This window comes from Anopheles stephensi, chromosome 2 (genome assembly GCF_013141755.1).
Source record: "Anopheles stephensi strain Indian chromosome 2, UCI_ANSTEP_V1.0, whole genome shotgun sequence".
Classification (NCBI taxonomy): Eukaryota; Metazoa; Arthropoda; class Insecta; order Diptera; family Culicidae; genus Anopheles; species Anopheles stephensi.
In genome coordinates, this window is record NC_050202.1 from 11,691,774 (window position 1) to 11,711,805 (window position 20,032).

At 49.1% G+C, this 20,032-nt stretch overlaps 7 protein-coding genes and 1 long non-coding RNA gene across 10 annotated transcripts in view; 3 read left to right on the forward strand and 5 right to left on the reverse strand.

Moving 5' to 3' along the window:
- LOC118503994 (calcium-transporting ATPase type 2C member 1) overlaps positions 1 to 2,823 on the reverse strand; it is a 62,616-nt gene extending 59,793 nt beyond the window's left edge. Inside the window, exon 1 of one of the 3 annotated variants that reach the window (XM_036037941.1) lies at positions 937 to 1,494. In XM_036037941.1, coding sequence (XP_035893834.1) covers positions 937 to 1,179 — 243 coding nt within the window. In that variant the 5' untranslated portion in view covers positions 1,180 to 1,494. Of the gene's footprint in view, positions 1 to 936; positions 1,495 to 2,222 lie in introns of those variants that run through there. The other 2 variants (XM_036037942.1, XM_036037945.1) reach the window with 2 other exon arrangements.
- On the forward strand, positions 2,234 to 4,653 carry LOC118504008. Its single transcript, XR_004905241.1, has 2 exons — positions 2,234 to 2,372; positions 2,495 to 4,653. It is a non-coding gene; the product is annotated as an uncharacterized LOC118504008 (long non-coding RNA).
- Positions 3,785 to 7,882, reverse strand: LOC118503996 (autotransporter adhesin BpaC). Its single transcript, XM_036037946.1, has 4 exons — positions 7,306 to 7,882; positions 5,225 to 7,232; positions 4,928 to 5,148; positions 3,785 to 4,854 (listed from the first exon to the last, which is right to left on the reverse strand). Exons 2-4 carry the CDS (start codon positions 7,178 to 7,180, stop codon positions 4,659 to 4,661), a joined length of 2,373 nt encoding a protein of 790 aa, XP_035893839.1. The 5' UTR covers positions 7,181 to 7,232; positions 7,306 to 7,882; the 3' UTR covers positions 3,785 to 4,658.
- A 66-nt stretch (positions 7,883 to 7,948) lies between these two features.
- LOC118504003 (FGFR1 oncogene partner 2 homolog) lies at positions 7,949 to 10,019 on the forward strand. Its single transcript, XM_036037959.1, has 2 exons — positions 7,949 to 8,592; positions 8,686 to 10,019. The coding sequence occupies exon 2, from the start codon at positions 8,758 to 8,760 to the stop codon at positions 9,766 to 9,768; it is 1,011 nt and encodes a 336-aa protein (XP_035893852.1). The 5' UTR covers positions 7,949 to 8,592; positions 8,686 to 8,757; the 3' UTR covers positions 9,769 to 10,019.
- Positions 10,020 to 10,897: 878 nt separating this feature from the next.
- Positions 10,898 to 13,932, reverse strand: LOC118503997 (ubiquitin carboxyl-terminal hydrolase nonstop). The gene is made up of 3 exons (XM_036037948.1): positions 12,134 to 13,932; positions 11,671 to 12,044; positions 10,898 to 11,593 (listed from the first exon to the last, which is right to left on the reverse strand). Exons 1-3 carry the CDS (start codon positions 13,577 to 13,579, stop codon positions 11,551 to 11,553), a joined length of 1,863 nt encoding a protein of 620 aa, XP_035893841.1. The 5' UTR covers positions 13,580 to 13,932; the 3' UTR covers positions 10,898 to 11,550.
- Positions 13,933 to 14,465: 533 nt separating this feature from the next.
- On the reverse strand, positions 14,466 to 16,281 carry LOC118504001 (zinc finger protein ENHYDROUS). Its single transcript, XM_036037957.1, has one exon. It carries the CDS (start codon positions 16,163 to 16,165, stop codon positions 14,891 to 14,893), a length of 1,275 nt encoding a protein of 424 aa, XP_035893850.1. The 5' UTR covers positions 16,166 to 16,281; the 3' UTR covers positions 14,466 to 14,890.
- Positions 16,282 to 16,357: 76 nt separating this feature from the next.
- Positions 16,358 to 18,285, reverse strand: LOC118504000 (serine/threonine-protein kinase RIO1). Its single transcript, XM_036037955.1, has one exon. The coding sequence runs from the start codon at positions 18,161 to 18,163 to the stop codon at positions 16,442 to 16,444; it is 1,722 nt and encodes a 573-aa protein (XP_035893848.1). The 5' UTR covers positions 18,164 to 18,285; the 3' UTR covers positions 16,358 to 16,441.
- An 83-nt stretch (positions 18,286 to 18,368) lies between these two features.
- LOC118504005 (DNA-directed RNA polymerase III subunit RPC8) lies at positions 18,369 to 19,377 on the forward strand. Its single transcript, XM_036037961.1, has 2 exons — positions 18,369 to 18,673; positions 18,737 to 19,377. Exons 1-2 carry the CDS (start codon positions 18,563 to 18,565, stop codon positions 19,361 to 19,363), a joined length of 738 nt encoding a protein of 245 aa, XP_035893854.1. The 5' UTR covers positions 18,369 to 18,562; the 3' UTR covers positions 19,364 to 19,377.
- Positions 19,378 to 20,032: the final 655 nt, after the last annotated feature.

Here is a 20,032-nt window from a genome sequence, read left to right on the forward strand (position 1 = left end):
GTTGAGAGGACCCACATAAATAACAATACAAACAAATACACACACACAACAGGAGACGGGTCAAGTGATAGTTTAGATTTCACGCTGGAATGTTTAGCTCATGAATGGGTTATGCGAGCGCGTGCGAGCAGGAGAGAAATGCAATGTTGTGCATTCTTGTAGATAAATATTAAAATTTTACATTACCTTCCCTCAGAGAGACAACTTGGACAGGTGTTAACAACATCCCCCCGATTCGTTGTTTTTTCTTCTTTGCCATTACCAAGTCAGAAGATTTGGGGGCCTACGATTCCCTGGATTCCATGTCTAAAATCCTCTAGTAGCAGGATAGTTAGTTCTTTGGCGGAACGGAGAACGGGCACAGGATAGGATTTGATATCCGATCGTTCGTGTCGGCAATCGGGGAAAAAATCCAAATCTGTCAATATCCTGAATCCTTTGAAAGTTCAGTGCCCCAAGCAACTGCCTTGCGTTGCTTATGCTAAGATCCGCCACTGTTTCTTCCCAATCTCATCATTACCTACTTCAACTCCAGTTGCGTACATCACGCGAAAGGGAAGAAAATATTTGAAAGGGAATAGATGCAAGGGACCACAAACAAAAACGCCACCACAGCCACAGAAGCTCAGGAACACATTCACTTCATGCAAGATCGGGCGTCGGAGTAGTGCTGGAGCAGAAGGAAGGCAGATAAAAGTCACTCCACAAGGTCACGAAAAAAAAGGGCTCCCAAAAACTTGGATGGAATGGATACAAGCGATCGTAACGGGCAGTAGCGTCAGTGTCAAATTTTGTGGTTTTGTAGATCTTACGCTACCCACCCTCAAGAGAACCAGAATTGTGACAGACGCTTTGCATGTTACATGTTTGGATATTATAAAGCGAACATTCAATTGGAAGAAAACGTATTAGAATTGGATGCTTTTTTTTGCTCACCGGCATTCCCTTTACCTTGTTGCCGTAACCAACCAACAACGGTGCAAAGAGCCGTCGAAGGTATCCCACCTCGTCGTCGTTGGAACGCCTCGACAAGAACTCGCTCGTCGCATCATCACGAACATCTTCATCTTCGGCGCAGGTTTGGGACAACGATTCGTACCCCAGCACGGATCTCCGCTCCATGCCAAACAGTCGCCCGAGGGAGCTGCTGGCGATGCTGGGCATAAGATGCGTCGCCATAATTATATCCACACACACGCACGCACACGCGATCGTACACACGGAAAAGCGAACGCCGAAATATGATCGGAAAGTCCACCGGCATAAACTACACTGTGCTGATGCTTTTACGTCTATATGACTCTGATGTGACAAGTGGCCGGACGCGAACGTGGATCCCGTTACCGCAACTTCAACAAAAAGACGCACCGAGATCGCACTTGCCGCCGGCGATCCCGATGAATTGCGGCAAAGAACTGTGGCAATTACGCGCCCGGTAAGCCCGGGGCCGGGGTTTCGTTTAGAATGTTGGTGGCGCGCGCGCTCGTCCAGCTACAACACAGGCCGCTCTCGCGCGTTTGCTTGGCTCTCTCTCTCTCTCTCGCTCTCGAGGGCGCTAATTAAATACGATCTTCACGTGCGTTCCACGAGGATCATCGTCCGCGGAAAGACAACACGCAACGCGAGAGAGATCACGAGTGCAAAGAAGCAACAAGAAAGAAAGCAAGAGAATGCGTGGAAGAAGAACGTGCGTATAGGAAGATCGTTCTGCAATTCTTTTAACCTGCTCAGCTCGCGAACCTCAAGATTCCAAGGGAAGAAAACGTTATGAGCATCAACATCAATGTAGGCTGTGACATGGAAGCTTTCATCGTGTACGTGTGTGAGTGGGATTTTGTTGGCAAAAGCAAAATGTTGTCTTATGTTTAGCAACTGGAATATCGCACCAAAGGGAAGACGGTCGAAAGGGAATAACGAGCGCCGTGTATACCCCCGGACGAAGGAGGTTGTTGCGCTGTGCAATCAAACGCTGACCTAGAGAAAGATAATGGCAGCCCGATTACAGCGGTGGGTAGACAGAAAAGCTCGAAACGATAATCGATCCGCCCTTATGCGGCATCTGGAAGTGCCATTCTGCTGCTGCTACTGCTATCTGTTGTACGATGTGTCATCACCAACCGACCAAGCTATGCCGCTCTCTACGTCAACAACAGATACGCGATATCACGCTGCGGGTGTAAGAAATATGTGCAAAGTAATCATCACAACTATTTCATACGCACCAGCCGTACGGGGGGGAAACGTCACCGGGTCCGCCTCGCACCGGGAAAGATGCTGCACACTTTTGCTGCCCGATAAGAGAGGGTTTTCCTTTTTTTCCTCACGCGGGGCGGCGGTTAACACGCGTGGACAGCACGATTACACACGTTTCGGTGAGGTCACCTGCACACGATTGGCACGGACAGGTTGTGACGAGAGCACACTTTCACACACTTTTCACATTCGTTGCCACCAAATGGCCACCACCACTAACACAGTTTCCATTCCATTGCAGATCCTTGCGAAAATTGCGATAAAACACTCGAGTTTTCTGCCACGGTACACAAAAACACCACCGCACACCGCACACCAGTTCAGGTAACGCAGATGAAACACGTCGTCAGTGGTTCTTCCCTCCCGGCACTAGTACGGAAAAACGATCCCATAGTATGTTTGTCGTGATTTTTTTTTCTTCCAGCTCCAGCTATTGTATGTCCCTTTTGTTCCGTTTTTTTTTCGTTCGCGTTCCCACCCGGTACTACGAATATGACCGTGACCGTGCGTGTGTATTGTTTCTCACCCGTTTTCCAAACAACACGGAAAATGTTGTTGTGGAACACGCAATCGGTATGGAAGTGGTTGAGAGAGGGAGAGGGAAACAGGATGGAAGCGGGCAACTGTCAAAGTTGCTCTCGTTTTGTTTTTCGCCCCAGATGGTTGTTTTCGCCCTGGCCGAATGGGGCGGAATTGGATGTTGTTGTGCAAAGAAAAACCGTTGATATTTTAAGGGAGTTTTGGAAAGATTTTTGAAATTTAGAGTGTTTCACTCGCGTCGGGGCATTTTGTTCAGAAATACTAAACTCGAATTTGATACCTAAATTTATTATAGAATACTCTACACAGTAATGTATGCATCATTTCCTCGAGGTTTTAGATTAAATTATCCCTGAACTGTTCTTAACCTGAAAATAACTTGAAGGCCATTGGAAGTACTAAGTAGTAATTTTGTAGCTTTCCCGTATTCTATCAAGATCACACACTTTCCTATTCTTTAGACTACGATTGAAATCGACTAGAATCGCAAGACCCGTTGCATTGAATTAAGGATCAATCCGATGTCGGAGGGTCTGAACGCGAAAAGAGGCCGATCCTGAAGCGTAGCATCGGTTCAAGGTGAAGGTCTTGCGGTGATACAAGTGTTTAGATACCTACACGCAGGTGTCAACCGCACCTGGAATGTGCTAGTCATCGACCCAGATCTGCTGGAGATCGATTGAAACAGTAGTAGGATCCTCAGAAACGAATTTGACAAGATCTTCAAAGACTTTCACTACAACATACTCAACCATAAGTGGCCCAAGCAGAATAAGACAAAGGAAGCAAAAAACGAAACCAAAAGTACGATTTAAAATAGTATAAGTTTTAAATATGTTATAGCCTTTATTCGTCAGGGTGTTTTCCGACCATTCATATTGCATTTGGGGAAATATCGGCGTCATCCATGTACGGGGCATCTTTTAATTCTCTCTCCCTCTCTCTCGTTCGTTGCACGCTTCACGATTCAACCCTTATCGCGACGCTAAACTTATCAAATCCTCAGAATTTTCTTCTTTATTTCACCGCACTGCAACTACACTATACAAACAATCGGTAGCCCCACTCTCATCACAGCGGACCAGTAGTTTCCCCGGTTTTCCTTCTCTCGCTCTCTACAAAACTGATGATTTGATCCTGTGCTTTGTGCTTGACTTGAGGAATATTTAACACGAGATGCGAATATGCCATGCCAGTCCCTCTCGCTCGCGGTACAAAAAGCGTTTTAAAGCAATCTCTAGATTTCCGTTTGCGCTCCACTCTATCTGCATGCTTTGGTTTCTAACTAAAGCTGTTTTATGTGTGTTTTGCTGTGTTTTTTTTTATTATTTACGCTATTGGATGGTCCTTCTTAATATGTGCGATCACTCTCACCGTTTAACGTTACCTTTTAAACCCCATTCCAGTAGTCCATCGAGCCAATTTTCCATTTCGATAGCATGATTTTGCATAAGCGTACGTATGGGGAAGATGAGGCTTTTGAGGCTAACGGGGAAATGTGATTTCACGGCCATTTATATTTATGGAGTATTGTTTTTTTTTCCTGCAGGGAACCAATGAGTGCACGAGTGTTCGATTGCTTCGAAAAAATTGCTTCCACACCATCATCATCGTCAGTGCGATGTGCAAAACACGGTGCAACAAAAAAGGGATCTGATTAAGCCCTTTCCGTACTGCGATGCATATATATGTGGGTGTACGTACGTATGTATATGTATATGGATATATTCTTTTCTTAAATACATGCACGATGCAAGAGCTGCTGTATTTGCGCCACCGTCGGGTTTCAGTTCCAATTTGCATAGCATCCGTCCTTCAGAGAGCGTGCCACCGTGGTCGGTGCGTGGTTTCCTTTTTTTTTTTATCTACAATGCTGGACCAAACGGCTCATCGTCATCATCGTCATCATCATCATCATCATCACTGTTGATGCCGACGTCATGCAAAAAGTCTTCGAGAGGAATAGAGTCTGCCTCTGGTTTAATCTCATCCTGCGTAACTCGGAACGCTTCGATTTGATTTGCCATCGTTCGTAGGTTTTCAACGCCGCTTAGCAATTGCCTGCCAACGATAAGGACCAATAAAGAGACGGATTAGATTAGAGTTAAAACGGACAGTGTAATGGTACACCTACCGAAGATTGCTTTCCGCTGTTGAAGCCGCCTGTCGAAGGGCGATCGTTTGTGTGCGCAAGAAAGCGGATGATCGTTCCCGTTTCGGTCCGTTACCACGGTCACCATCGTTCTGTCGCACGCTAGCACTGGCGCCCGCACCCGTGCTACCCCCGATCGCACCACCTCCGCAAGCTTCCTCCTTAAGCGTTTCGTTTTCCCTCTGCAGTGCCTCCATTTCGACCTACGAAAGTAAGGGAATTTGTCTTTTAAATTAGGAACCAGCCGCAACGGACACGCATTGCTCAACGATTACGCACAATCAGGCTACTCATCTTCTGCCGCAACTGTTTCATCTCTGCCTCGGCCGTAGCTGCCCGTGTTTTTGCCTGCAGAAAGCTGCTCGCGTTCGATTGCGTCGTCCCGCTGCCACCGTCACGCTGCGTCGATCCACCGGGCCGGGCGAGCGTTACCATCGTTTCCAGATCCCGCTCCAGCTCACGGATACGGCGCGATTGTTCGCTCACCGTACGCCGACTAGCTTCCAGCTCGTGCCGTAACCGTTCGTTCTCCATCAGTTCCGCACCGAGCCGGTTCTGGTACTCGGCTTCGCGTTGCCGCTGCTGTATCCTTTGACGTCGGTCTGAGGCGGCAGCGGCCGCCGCTGCCGTTTCCGATGCGTGCGGCGTGTCGTGCGTAACGTCCGCTAACCGGCCAGACGAGTGAATTGGACCGTCGGACAAAAAGTCCGGTAGGCGATGAATTTTATCAGCCGTTGTACCGCTGGAAACCGTCCCCGGCGGTGGTGAGACGGAATAGTAGTATGAGCGTGTTCTACCACCCGGACCTGCCCCACCCGATCCGCACGGTTCCCCCACACCACCCGCATTCCCTTCCGTAAGATCCGGTGGCAATTCTGAAGATGAAGAAGTTGGAGATCGTGGCGGAAGATCAAACTCAAGCTCGGGCCCGGATGGGGGGTTTGCTCGGGAAGGAAGATCGAGCCGTACGCCAAGTGAGTGCCGGTGTCCCGCACCGGTCGCATCACGGCCCATCCTGCTACTGCTAGTAGTGCTGCTTGCCGTCAAATCGAACGGAATATCATTACAGGAAGAAAGTGGTGCACCACCGCCACCACCGGACACGTTCGCCACACCGGTCAGATCTAACACATCGTCGAAATCGGCCGATCCGGCGGAAGAACCGCTTCCGGCACCACCTCCCTTGGGCAGTGTGTTGTACCACTGTTCCATCACGAGATGGTCCTGCACAAAGTCGGGCAGGGCGGCAGAAAATTCAGCCGCCCCGACCAGTCCCCTTCGTTCGGGTGCGTCGTTGTGCACCTCCGGATCGTTCCGTCGATCCGGCCCGACCGCCGACGAACCGGGACTGTCGAGATCGTAATTGGAGTAGGATCGCTGCACGTACCCGCGTAGCAATTCCACCTGCTCGCCCAGCTGCTCTATTCCATTCGCATCCTCACGCAAACCACTGCCGGGTCCACCGCCACCTCCAGTAGCGGCAGGATAATCCGAACTGAAGGAACCATTGCTACGGCTCTGGTATATCGAACCGAACCGGTCGTCCGCAAAATCCGACAAACTGGACTGTGAATCGAACGACGGAAAGCGTGGCGAACGTTTCATCTTCGACTCACTGCTGAGCGTGTTGACCGATTGGAATTGGGGGATTTTTGGCCGCGCCCCTGTCGTCGAGCTGACCACATTCAGCGAGCTCGTGGTGGCCGATTTCGACGGTGAACCGGTGCTGGTGGTAGCGGTCGTTACCGTCGCTAAATGGCTGCCCGTCGTTACCAGCCCCGATCCTCCTGCCGTTCCATTCGTTCCGTTCGCGCTGCAACCGGCTCCACCATCCGCTCCAAGCGTACTACTACCGTGTCCGTTTATACTCGACGCACTACGGCTGTGATTTATGCTGCTGGAAGAGTTTGTGCCCGTTGCGCCACCGGCACTAGCCGCCCCACCGTTTGTCGCCTGATGATGATGGTGGTTGCCGTCCCATTTGAGAAAATGTTTAAAGGAAAACGGGTTTTCCTCTCTTCGCGGGACTTCGGGGTGCGGAGTGGTACTGCTAGTGGCTGGTGGTGGTGCAAGCGAGGGTGAAGTGGACTGTACCACTTCAGCCGTGTGTGGACCGTGGTTTTCATTTTCCACCGCTGTTGAGGAGGAAGACGGCGACGGGACCGTTTTCACAGATGACGATGGTGTGGCACCCGTCAGATCATCCGTGTTGATGTTGTTGTTATCCTTTGCCATTGCCAGAGGATAGTTACCTGCGGGGCGTACGCTGGTGGCCCACTTGTTGCCACTAAAAAGAAGCGAGAACGGAATACGATTAACGTGCCGGAATCCTTTCCGAATACAAACATGATTCAACGTACCCTTTCCGATGGCCTGTTGACGAGTGCGTGCGTTGTTTTGTTTGCGTTTCGTGGTGCGCAATTAGATTGGCAAGCTTGGCTGGAACTGATGTGTTGCAGTTGCAAGCTCCACAAGTTCCGAGGGGGGAATTGGTTCGTTTTGCGAACTTTACAACGAGGCAAGATAAAGCAAGGAACTACAGCATTCGGTCCACACTGTTAGGAAGTTGTTCCCCGTCGGGGATTAGGGTGCTTGCTTACAGCTAGCGAAGAATGATTTCACGACACGACATAAGGACGTCGTCCGAAAGTGGGTGCAGGAATAACAAAAGAAACGTCGTCGGTCCCACAGGTTTCAAGTGCTGCAGGATAGGATTTTATCGCAACTCCTACGAACTAAAGCCAGCCAGCCAACAACTTCTTCCGCACTAAGCTGTGCAACTTTTTACTCCAAATTTTTGGGGCGTGTTGGTTTTCCTTCTTTTGTGTACGCCACAAAGAAATAAATGAATATTTCTTTGCAAGTCGCCAAGAAAAGAGTCTTTTGCAGCGAAGAAGTTGCGTTTTTCTTTTCCCTTTTGGCAGCTCGTGTTTTTTTTTCTTGCTGCTAAACAATCTGTCAAATGACAAACAGCCGTGTTGACAGCTGGCCCACGGTTACTACACACACAGCTGTTTTGGGGTGTGCGGGTAAGAAGCTCTAGTAACCTTGTGCGGTTGCGAACGGAGTTGTCAGAAAGTGAAGGAGGTGGAAAGCGAAAAAAAAGGGAAGGTAATTTCTACATCGTCGTCGCAGGCACTTGATTGTGCTGATGGGCGAAAAAATAGAAGGGGACCAGAGAGCATAAATTGTTTCACTATCGTCAAAACATAGTAGATGGAGTAATAGTACGCGTGTGTGTTGAGAGGACACGATAACAGTTCTGTTTTCAGCCCGAGGGACGCACACGACCCGAGAACCGTGCGTGAAAGTTGTTCTGCGAGGAAAGTTCTGCTCCGTTCTATTGTTTTGTCTGCTAACCCACCCCCCGTTTTTCTCATTTGGAGAGTGTTTGTGTGTGTGTGTCTAATTTCCACACAATTCCCGTCGGGTGTGCGTTGAGCTGTGACCAGATACCAGATACCCCGCCAGCGTTCGACGTAACATAACAACGTTGCACGCAGTTAAAAGGCCACCCCTGCCACCAGCCCAGCTCGGTTTGTAGGGTAATGGGTATGTGATTGTTTTTGTTCCTGACGGTGAACAGTTGCGAGCCGTACACAAGCGTACGCACTATCCGAGTGTGCCAGCATCGGGACCGCTATCGGGTAACTATTAACGGAATGCGGAAATTTTATTTTTACACACGCATTAAAACCTGCGCCTTCTTCCTTCTCCCGCATGCAATCGTCTCGTTCCAGGTCGCTTCGATTGGTTTTGAGGGAAGGTCGTAATTAGAACCAACAAAAAGAAGAGAAAAAAAAACCTTCAAGATGTCCGTAACGTTTGAGCAGATTATACTCGACGCGAAGCGCATCGCCAACCGGCTGAAGGACCGGGAAGCGCTCGGGGACGCACTGCTGCTGGAATCGGAATCGGTCAACAAGCACATCGAATCGATGCGCCAGTTTCAGGACGACATCGACATACTGAACAAGCTGGCACGCGACCGTTCCAACAACCAGCTGATCACGATCATCCACCAGGAGAATCCACAGATACGGGAAATTCAGCAGGAAAATCGGCTGCTGAAGGCAGCGCTCGAAGACCACCAGCACGCACTCGAGCACATCATGAGCAAATACCGGGAGCACACGCAGGCAAAGATACTCAACACGAAGGTAAACTTTGTGGAGGCATTTACGCGCCACCACCGGTCGGCCGACATCGAGCGGCGCGATCAGCTGATCCGGCAGCAGACGGCCAAGATACAGGAGATGGCCGCCGTAATGCAGCGCGTGTCGCAGATGGACGAGGAAAAGGTGAACCAGGAGCAGGAGGTGCTGAGCAAGCTGATGACGGAAAATAAGGGTTTGCGGGAGTTGCTGGAAATATCGCGCAAGTATGGTTCCGGTGCCGGGCAGAAGATGCTGGTCGATGATAAATCAACGCAGACGGACAGTTATCTGCTGGACGGGTTGATCGAAGCGGCTGTATTGGCACGAGCAAATGTGTCGAAGCAAGCGACGACGGCAGCGGGACCACCGGTATCGCCATCCTCCTCACAACCGGTAGCGGCGGTCCCGGCGACGAGTCCCCCATCCGTACCGGCCGGAACGTCGAGTGGTGTGGATGAAACAGCAAAACCGACCAATGACGATCCGACCCGTTCACCAAACAGCACCAGCAAGAGTCCCATGCCGGTCCCTGCGGCGGTCAGTAGTAATGGACCAGCGACAACCACGACCGCCGCGACAGCACCATCCCCGGCTGCGGTGGCAACGATCACTCCCACTGCTAGCAGCGCCACCCCCACTCCCCCGGCCACTAGCTCGACTTCGTGACGTGATTCGGGCGAATGTCAGGTATCGGTGTTGTTCTGCTGCCAATCGGCCCTGCTGTAGATGGGTTAGGACCACACGAGATTACTTCCGATTCAAACTCACACACAAGCGCACGTGTTGGGCTGCGAGGCGTCTACGTTTTTCTTTGTTTTATGTACGCAACGAGTCGCCGCACACAACTCTCTAACTTTTTCCCTTTTTTCGCCACACAAACTACAAAATATAGCACCCTTAAAAATATTGACCATCGATCCATTTTCGTTCGTTCGGCGAGTGAGGCGTACGTATGTGTTATCACCGTTGCTAAAACAAAATCAAAGGGAGGGGGTATCATTGTCATCGATCGATTAGTTGTTCGCTCATTCAACAATTAAATAACGAAATAGATTAAATTCATGTTAAGAAGTCCTATGAACTCTCTAGTGCAATAGTTGTTGAACGTTTAGGGCCGGATTGCGATCGTGAAGTCCGGGACCTCGAAAGTCTTCTCGTGGCTACCGTAGTCAATGTAATGATAGAAGTAGAGTGTACGTGGACAAAAACTCTCATATCAGATTTTTTCGCTACTTCTGCACTTCTGCGGTGTTCTTTCGGTCAGGACTTGAGAACTTGAACTCATCATGAAGATTCATCTTTCGGGAACGGATAGATAAGAGTGATGGGCGGGTCGACGCGAACCTATCGGATTTGGGTTCCGGAATCGTTCGGGTCATAATCCTAGTGCCCAGGAGTTCGGTCTAATCCAGGATAATATCCCCAGATATCGCTACGGGTCGACCCGAACTCGTTGCTCCAACGCGTCGAACTTGATTCCTAAAGCAACGAACTCGACTCCGGATCGATTCATGAAAAGAGTCGTATGATTCGTCACCAATAGATTAATAAGATGGAAGCCACCAAGGAGCTTGACCGGGCTTCCTGGTAAAGGAGGAGAACCTGGACCGCGTCTGAGGAGTATGGAGAATGGAAAACCGTTATGTATTCCTTAGCCGAAACTTGCGACCAAAGTTTCAAAAAAAGCTAAAACCCTCCAAGGACCTGTGCATCCTTCTAGGCACTCTTTTTACCCCTTGCATGCTTCTTCTAAGGATCGATAATCTTTGACTTAAAAAAAACGACAACCAACTCGTACTATGGTTATTAATTTTCGTGTTATATTTTCAATTAAGCATCCTAGTTTTCACCCCTCTCATCCTCCGCATTGCATGCACCTCTCGTCCCGTTTTCTCGACCAACTCCCCCGGGGATGCAAATAATTGTCACACTCGTCAGATCGCCAAATAAATACAAAAACTAAAAAAAAATGAACTCTCCTCTACGGCAACGCTCTAAAATGGGAGGACGGGGACCACTTTGAATAAATATATTACTAAACGTACAACAGAAACTTTACCATCCCTAGCGTCCTATTGTGTGTACCCAGCCGTATTGTCCTACGAGCGAACGATACGCTTTTTAAAATTAAAAATCGAATTTATACATTTTTTTGTTCGGTGCGGTTTCGCCCATTCCCGTGCTTGGGGTTAAAAAAAAAGGCTCAATGAGGGATTTAAAAAAAATGTCATAAGAAACATTCCCCTCCCTTTTTTTCCTGCTGTGACGCTACGCGCGATCTCGTCCTCGTAGTATATCCCTATTATATTTGCCGTTACGCGGTTGCCCTTTTGTTTTGTTTTTTTCTTTCTTTAACCAGTCTTTAATGTGTTCCTCTACACGTCAGTCACTACGGTCGGTAATCTGTTCCACCCGTTGAGTTTTTTTTTCGTTTGTTAGCCCCGCGCTTTACTCGTACTCCAGTATTTTCTTGTGGTAGAACAGCAAATACCTGCGTGGAGTAGTAAATGGATAGTGGTTAGAAAACGGAACGGGGGGCTTTGAGGGCGATTCTGCTCGTCTAGTTACCCTTCGCTGTCCAAGACCTGCTTGAGTGTGGCAGTGGTTATGATGTGGTCATCGCACTTGACCCAAATGTCCTTCTGGTGCCGTACGTACGCGGTGTAGTGGCCCGCATCGAGCGTGCCGACGTGGTTAATGACGGCGTACAGTGAGTAGCGGAAATCGGAAACCGTATCGCTGCTCGCATCATCGTTCGGTAGGCATGTGGACACGACGCCCGGCAGGGAGGAGCCGGAAGAACCGTTCGCTCCACCGCCGGCAAAGTTCGGTGAGGACGGTGTTTGATGTGATTGCTGCTGGTCAGACTTTTTCTGCGACATAAACGGTGTCATGTCTAGTTCCGCCGGGAATGAGATGAAGGTGGAAATTTTCTTATCGATCTACCAGGGGCCGGGGAAAAAAAGGGAAATAAAAAAAAAAAACCCAACGTAAATGAAATGCACATTTTTACCAGCCTATCGATACCAACCAGACTAGAGTGTTCGAAGCGCTTGAGGTGGAAGCTTGCCACAATCGGTAGTGTGCGCATGGACAGCTGTTTCGTCGACTCCTGGTAGCTGTTGCACGTGTTGCACTTGATCTTGGCACTCGACCCAAGATGCTCCGCCCGGGTAAACCGCTCCAGACAGTCGATGAGCGATTTCGGTGGTCCACCGTATCCGCCCTGCCCGTTCGACGATTCGCCCAGATCGAGCGAAATGTCCCAGAAGGGATCGATCGTGGTGGAGACGCCTTTGCACGCTTGGCAAACCACGTCGCTCTGCAGGCCGCCGGTAAAAATCTGATCGATAATACAATTACACTGGCTAGGGTTAGGGTCGGGTGGTTGGCTTTGGCCGCTGTTGGTTCCGCCGGTAGCAGTGGTTGTGCCGGCCGTGGTAAGGGAAGCCGCCGCCGCTAGTGGTGGAGCGTTTGGGCCGGACTGGGGCAGTTGTTGCGAGCCTTCCTGCTGGGAAGCACCTTGCTGCCCATGGTAGTTTGTCCCCGTGTGCTGATTATGCGACTGCTGATGGGCATTTGGCTGGGAGGATTTCGATTTTTCACTTGCAGCTGCTGCTGCTGCGGCCGCGGCCGCCGCTGCAGCAGCAGCCGCCGCCGCCGCCGCATTAGCAGCCACTTCCGTCATTGATATTTTACAGTGCCTATGCAACACGTCGAGCGTAGCGATGAAGAACTCGTGCGCATCTTGCTGCTCGTATCCGGCCAAATGCCGGGCATGGTTCCAGATCAGGTGCAGCAACCGGTGCAACGACAGTGGACCCCGTGCACCGGAATAAAACTCCTGAAACAATCGCGACACTTCACACACGAGACACTTGGCGGCCGTTTTCGTGGTGCACTCGTGCAGCTCGGCCAGGAAGTAATCCCGCAAAAGCGGTGTGTGGATGAGAGCCTGCACGATGCAGTTCATGAAACAGGTTGAGCCTAGATTTAGCAACCCCCGAAGGCCGATGCTGGTCAGAGCGGTTACGTGCCTGCGTTTCGGGTTCTTCAGCAGCAGATCGATCTCCAGCCGGGAGGGGCTCCAGGGTCGCCAGGAAAGACTTTTGTCGAGACTGCGAGCCTCGCACCGTAGGTGCCGTTCGGCAATTGCCTGACATTTGCTGTGGTAGATAAAATCCCGACACTGGTAGCAGTACAGCATGCCGTAACACAGCTCCAGCGCCATAAAGTGTTTCGTGTGCTTGTAGTGTTCGTTTATGTGCGCTCCCTTGCAGGCGAAGTAGATGCAGTGCAGGCAGGAGTATAGCTGCGGCCCAGAGCTTCCACACTTGTAGCACAGACAGGACAGAGCTTTCCGACGCCTCGCTTCCTTGTTGATGCAGGCACTAAAGTACGCGTGCACCACACTGTACGAATCGTACCCGTACTCCTTCACGTATGCCGCAAAGTGTACACAGCCCGTATCACCCATTGCTCGGCGTGTTCGTTGCTGTTTCCTTGCGCGAAGATTTTCCCGTGTGGTGATCAACGTTTTGCAATTCCTCGACAGTGGGCACACACAATGCTAGCACCGAATGCCGGTTCGCGTGTGTGTGGGGAGTGTTTTGTCCGAAGGCCGTGCTTTTCACATGCGATCCATACCGTGTCGACCCACACTATGCCCGTCAATCGAAAACGCTTACGACACGTAGGAACTTGTTGTTGGTTTTTCTTCTGTGAGGGCTTAATTACCCATTCTAGCGTCACTTTTTTGTTAACTTTATGCGGAAAGGCTCACAAATCGGTCATCCTGTGCTTCAGTGCGTTGAAATTGGTTGTTTTTTTTTTGGCTGAAGCAAGGTATATGGATATAGAAGGTAGAGTTGTTTAGAGCAAATTGACATTTCTCGACCTGACATAACAGTTCCGTGGTGGTCGAGGGGAAGGGTATTGAGAAGAGTGATGGCAACGTCGGAGGAGGCGCCGGTGGTGGTATCGCTAGCGATTTTTTGACGAAAAATGCAACCAAATATCGTCAATCTTCTGTGGTACAACATTTGATATGCGAAGATGACCCATAAATTAGCGAAATTGCTCAAGGGATTGAGAATCGAGGCTGTTTGTTCATGTTTCTTGCCCCATACCATATGTTTTTGTAAACAAACTCTGACATAACTCGACTAAAATGTCGCCCTGTCAAATCGATAAAAATCCACCTTCTAAATACATACACCTTGGGCTGAAGCTGCTGCTGCTGTTGGATTGGCTGCGGATGACAGACTGCATTTGACAGTTGAATGACAACTGCAGTGGGGGTCTACACACTGTGGGTTTGTTTTCAGTTTGTGGCAATATCAATTTTAAATTTTACATGCCGGTAGACGGTTGAAGAACTTGGAGTTTATTCTTTTTTTGTTCGTTTTCAACAAATTTATCAATTTTACGATTAACAACATTTGTTTTTAGCTCCATAATAGATCTTCAAATACTTTATTGATTGATATTGACCCTTTTATTAACACAGCAATTTGTAGTGCTTCGTCCAATACAGTCCCTCAGAAGTTGGGCTTGGCAACGAATGATTTGTGCTCTATAGTATAATATTTTCTTTGGCAATTAACATTATCGTAACTATTGCAGACATGATTCAAGCTTGATATTCCTCTTCCTTATCTTTACTGGCTATAACCTACTTAATAAACCCTTTAGAATATTTAACCTGTAGTGAGCTAGAGCCAGCGCAAAAGTACAGCTAAAATTCGAAACTCCTGAACCTGTGATCCTCACCGTGGTTCTCCTCATATCAAGAGGTTTGTGTGTGAACGGCTCTATGATCATCGATCGTATCAGCAATATCGCTCAGAAAACTGCTAGCTCCTCTTAGCAGGTGGAATTCATCAGCCATTGCTTCCGGCACCTGGGTATGCTTGCTGTTGACCGGATCAGCTTTATCGCCGATGCTATTGCTGGAACAATCAAAGCTGTCGATATCGAAATTCGTTTGCGTTTCCGTCGATACAAGGTAATCCCCGAACGTTTCACTTTCCTCGTTCCAGCTGGTTTGTGTTTCCGTGGTGGACAAACCCAAATCAGCAAGCAGACCCGGTTCGTCAGACGTCTGTGTGTACATGTGAGCATAGGAAAGCAGCGGATCGTGTCGGTTTTCCGTGTGTGCGAACATTACATCGATGAAATCGGTCTGCGTTTCAGTGCAAACGACAGGTGCGAGTGGTTCCGTTCCGTGTACGATCGGCTCAGGAACGGTGCAAGTCTGTACGAGGGTTGCCACTGTCTCTACGGGGAGTCGAATTTCAGCTTCACGCGTTTCAACGGCAACCGTGTTTGAAGTTATCGTTTGTGTAGTTTTGCTTTCCGAACGCTCAGACAACGTTTGTGTGGCGGTACTGACACATTTCACTTCAGCCACCTGTTTTGCCGGTTTCACGCGGTGTGCTTTCTTTGCCGAAAGTAGCTCTTCATATCCGTGCCGCTTCCGTTTTGCATGGGTCAGCAATGCTTCCCGAGAACCGTAAGTGTACGAGCAGTGGTCACAGCTAAACTTCTGCCCACAGGATAACCGATGATGGCGCAGGTAGCTTTGGGTAGCGAACGATTTTTCGCATGCCTCACACCGATGCTTTCGCTCACCGTGCACCTTCAGGTAGTGTTGCTTCAGCGAACGAAGTGAACCGAAGTAACGTGCACCATTTGTTCTTTCTTCCGGCGTTTGATAATACGGACAGCTTTCGTGCGGACAGTAGAAGTGGGTGCGTTCCGATTCGGCAGCACCATTCAGGGATTGTAGATTAATTGCCGGCGCTTTGTGATGTCGGGTGAGATGCATCTGCAAATTGGCCAGATTGTGCAACATCGCGAAGCAGTTTTCGAACGAGCAGATGTAGATCTTTTCAGCCAATATTTCTTCGGGCGTTAGATAAATCCTCCGCGGGTTGGTTGCCGTTTGTGTTTGGTCGGTCATCGTTGCGATTTCGTGCACGGAACACAGAACGCTTTCTTCGCGAAACCTACGCCAAAGCCAAAGGAAACTTTGTGAGCTGCAAATCAAAACAAACAGCATTCGCGCCTGGAAACGTCAAATGTGGAATTGTTTACAAACATTTTCCAGACTGTCACGGCTGTCATTTTCAAATGGTTTTCTTTTGGCTTTTGGTTTTTCATGCACCTGTTGTAGAGTTTCTTTTTTGTAAAGTTGACCATAGCAAATTTTATCTAATATTCTCATATTTTCTAATTATTTCACGCATTGCTGTTTTCTTGTAAGCAATACAATATAACTTTATTTCATACGCTATACAATGCATTGCAAACGGAACCGTTCTCTTCCCTATTGCGGTTACTTCTTGCCGGCAACTTTCTCCTTTCGCTTTTTTATATGCTTCTTCACCTTAGTTTTTCGCTTCTCGGCCTTTTCGTCCTTGATCGCCTTTTTGCGCGCTTTCCGCTCTTCCGGTGTTTCATCTTTCGCTCGCACCACTACCACACCGTTGGCGGGCGCTTGCTTCCCCCCATCACCATCCTCATCATCGTCCGACTGTTCCGAGGCAGTGTCCGTATCCGAAGCCGAATCCCCATTCTCTGTTCCATCATGTGCGTCGGGCTTTTTCCGATTCACTTCCATCGCATCCAATCCGGTGATTGTTTTGTACACCAGCTCATCCGCACGCTTGTCGAACACATCGCGCTCAGCATCGTACACCTCGTGCAACGTTTTCGGGATGAAAATTTGCTTAAACACAGCTTCATCCAGTTTCTGCTGTTCGGTAAACTCATCGAAGCTACGGTTTGCTATGCGTTCGGAAATTTCTTCCAACCGTTGCTCGACCTTGTCCACGGTGATGGCCGCATCGGTAATGAAATCGAACAGCTCCTTCACCGTCATCGTCGATACTTCACGCTTGCGGAAAAAGTCCGTCACGTTGGTGCAATCTTTGCGCAAAAATTCAAGCGCATGCGGATGCTCGTGCTCGACCGACTGGGACACATCGATGATGACTATCTTGCCCTCGTGGTACAGCAGATTAAACTCGGACAGATCGGCATGGACCAGCTTGCAGCGGTTGTACAACGTCCACATCATTTCCACCGTGTCTCGGTACAGTTCGCGTGCTTTCAAACCGCTAAGCTCCACGTCCTTCAGCTTTGGAGCTGGCCAACCATCGTGCCCGATAAATTCCATCACCAGGACGTGGCTCCGTAGCAGAATCGGCTCGGGCACGGGCAGATCGCACTTCTTCATGCGCACCAAGTTGCGCATCTCTTTCTCCGCCCAGGTGCGAACCATTTTGCGCGGATTGTGCTTGCTGTAACCGTGCCGGAAGCGATACTCGCCCGTTACGTACTTATCTCGATCCTTGAACGTAAGGATGGATGTTTTGTAGATTTTTATCGCATAATCTCGCCCACTGTTGGACGTGGCGTGGTACACGTTCGCTTCCTTGCCCGTGGAAATGCATCCATTGATCTCCGTTATCATCGAACGGTTGAGCAGCTTGAACAGAATCATGCGTGTCCGTGGGTCCATCACCTGTTCCGCTGTCGCACGATCCTGCTTGTCCTTGCTGCGCAGCCGATCGATGTCCGCTTTGCGTTGCGTTTCGATGAGTGTGTTCTTGGCATGGTTCGGTAGCGATGCCGGTCCTTCGTACTTTTCCACGTTGATACGGTTGGTGAACTTTTTGAACAAAACGTCCGCCGGCTGAAAGTGCGACACCTTCTGGCTTGCGTGCTGTGCATTGGTGTGCGATTGATTCAGATTTAGCTGCTGGTTTCGCTTCAATTCACCACCTTCGTAGCAGTAGAAATCATCGTCATCATCGTCATCATCGCACCCGTCACTGTCTTCCTGGCCGTAATACTCTTCCCATTGCGCATCGGACGTGGGTTTGTCTTTGTTGCCTGACCCAAAAAGTGCATCCTGTAGTTCGATTTCGGTTCGCTTCGTGACACTGCCATTCGTCTGTTTGGTGGCTGGAACCTGCGGTTTTTCCTGCAGCTGGAAGAAATCCAGCTTTTGTGTGGCATCGTCTAGCGCATCATCAAACTGACCACAACTCATTTTTGCACCACTTATCGCAAATAATCACAATTATGATGAAGGTACAGAGGATTTCGTTCCCTAGCAGAGCAACCACGCGGTTGCAATGTTTTGTTTTGATTGCGTTGCTGTTTTGACAGTTCGCCTATCTGCTCCCTTTGGAAACGTACCGAAATGGCACGTGTAGCTGTCAAAAAACCCGGCAGCCGTTTTTTGTTGACATTTTATTTTGTAAACAAACATGTGCTTGTCACAAACGGCGCACAATATTACAATGGAATAGTTTTTTTTTTGAGAAAAAGTTGTTATATTAGTGTTTTTACAGTGTAACGAATAGAATACTTTGAATATTGTGTATACTGGAGCGTGCACAGGTGTGATTTAATTGTTAAACAAGCTGATTTTAAAGAATCAAATGAAATGTTCGTACTGGCCGAGCTGAAAGACAACGTGCGGATAGCACCGGAGTTGTTCGGCCTGAAGCTACCAGAGGCTATAAAGGATGAAATCAATCGAAAGCTAGCAAATAAGGTAAGCAAGCGAAGGCTTATCACATTGGACAGTTTTAATTTCCACCATCTCTTCCTCCTGTAGGTCCTACTAAACGTGGGCCTTTGTATCGCCCTAAAAGACATCGTAAAGCTGGGCGATTCCATCATACTGCCGGGCGACGGCGCTTCCCACACCGAGGTAAACTTCCGGTATATCGTGTTCCGACCGATTATTGGCGATGTGATTACGGGCAAGATACGTAGCTGCAGCCGGGAAGGGGTACACATAACGCTGGGGTTTTTCGACGACATTCTCATACCACCGTCCGCACTGCAGCATCCTTCCCGGTACGAGGAAGCGGAACAGGCGTGGGTATGGGAGTATCCTCTGGAGGACGGTAACACACACGATCTGTACATGGACATTGGGGAAAGCATAAAGTTTCGCGTTTCGGGCGAAGTGTTTGAGGAAAGTTCCCCGATTGGTCCACCGGATCAGGAGGTACCGTCGAGTGCGGTGCCCGGCACGAGCGGCGGTGGTGGGGCAGGCACGAGCGGTGTGACGGAGGGTAATAAGACACCGTACCGTATAGTGGCGGCCATTAACGAGTCGGGGCTGGGTCTGCTATCGTGGTGGGTTCAACAGAATCAGGAAGAGGAAGACGAGGAAGGCGAGGAGGAAGAGCAGGAGGATGAGGCGGAACAGGATTCGGGTGGTGAGAATGAATAAATGTAACTTACCTCATAAGGGCTTCAGTAGTGTAAAAAAAAAACGCACACACACACACAGACAGAAAACATCCGAAAAGGTTTCGCTTTTTGTGAAAGTTATTCTTTCTTTGCCAACGTAAAGTATTTCCCTTCGTTTCTGTATCTTAGTTTTAACTTTATATACATGGGTCGTTCTATGTATCGTAAAGTTTTTTTTCTTCTTCCCATTACTGAAAGTAACATTTCTGCTTTAATTGGGGGTTTGCCACAAATTTGCCGCAAAAACCGCTTCCCTGCTACGCCTGTTCGTATGGCTACGAATTAAAAATGGATTCTGGTTTTTAAAGAGCGTCTATTAGTGAAAAGTCCTAGCGGTATGGTATGTATGGTAGCGATGAGCGTGCACTGGACTAGCTGATTGTTTGCTGAGGCAGCCACTAACCAGCAGAAAAGAATCGAAAAAGCTTCTACGGATTTTCCCAACAGAATCCTTCAAAAAATTGTTGTCTAATTTACACAATGCTCATACAACCCATCTTTTCTTTCAAAATCCAAAAGGTTTCAACAAAGAGCCGAGAAAGAATTGACGCCCTTCTTATACAGCTTTGGTAAAGTATGTTCGCTCCCTGTTCTCGGTTAGCGTGGCCACCGCATTCGCCACGTATAGTATAGAGCTACCAAAGATGCG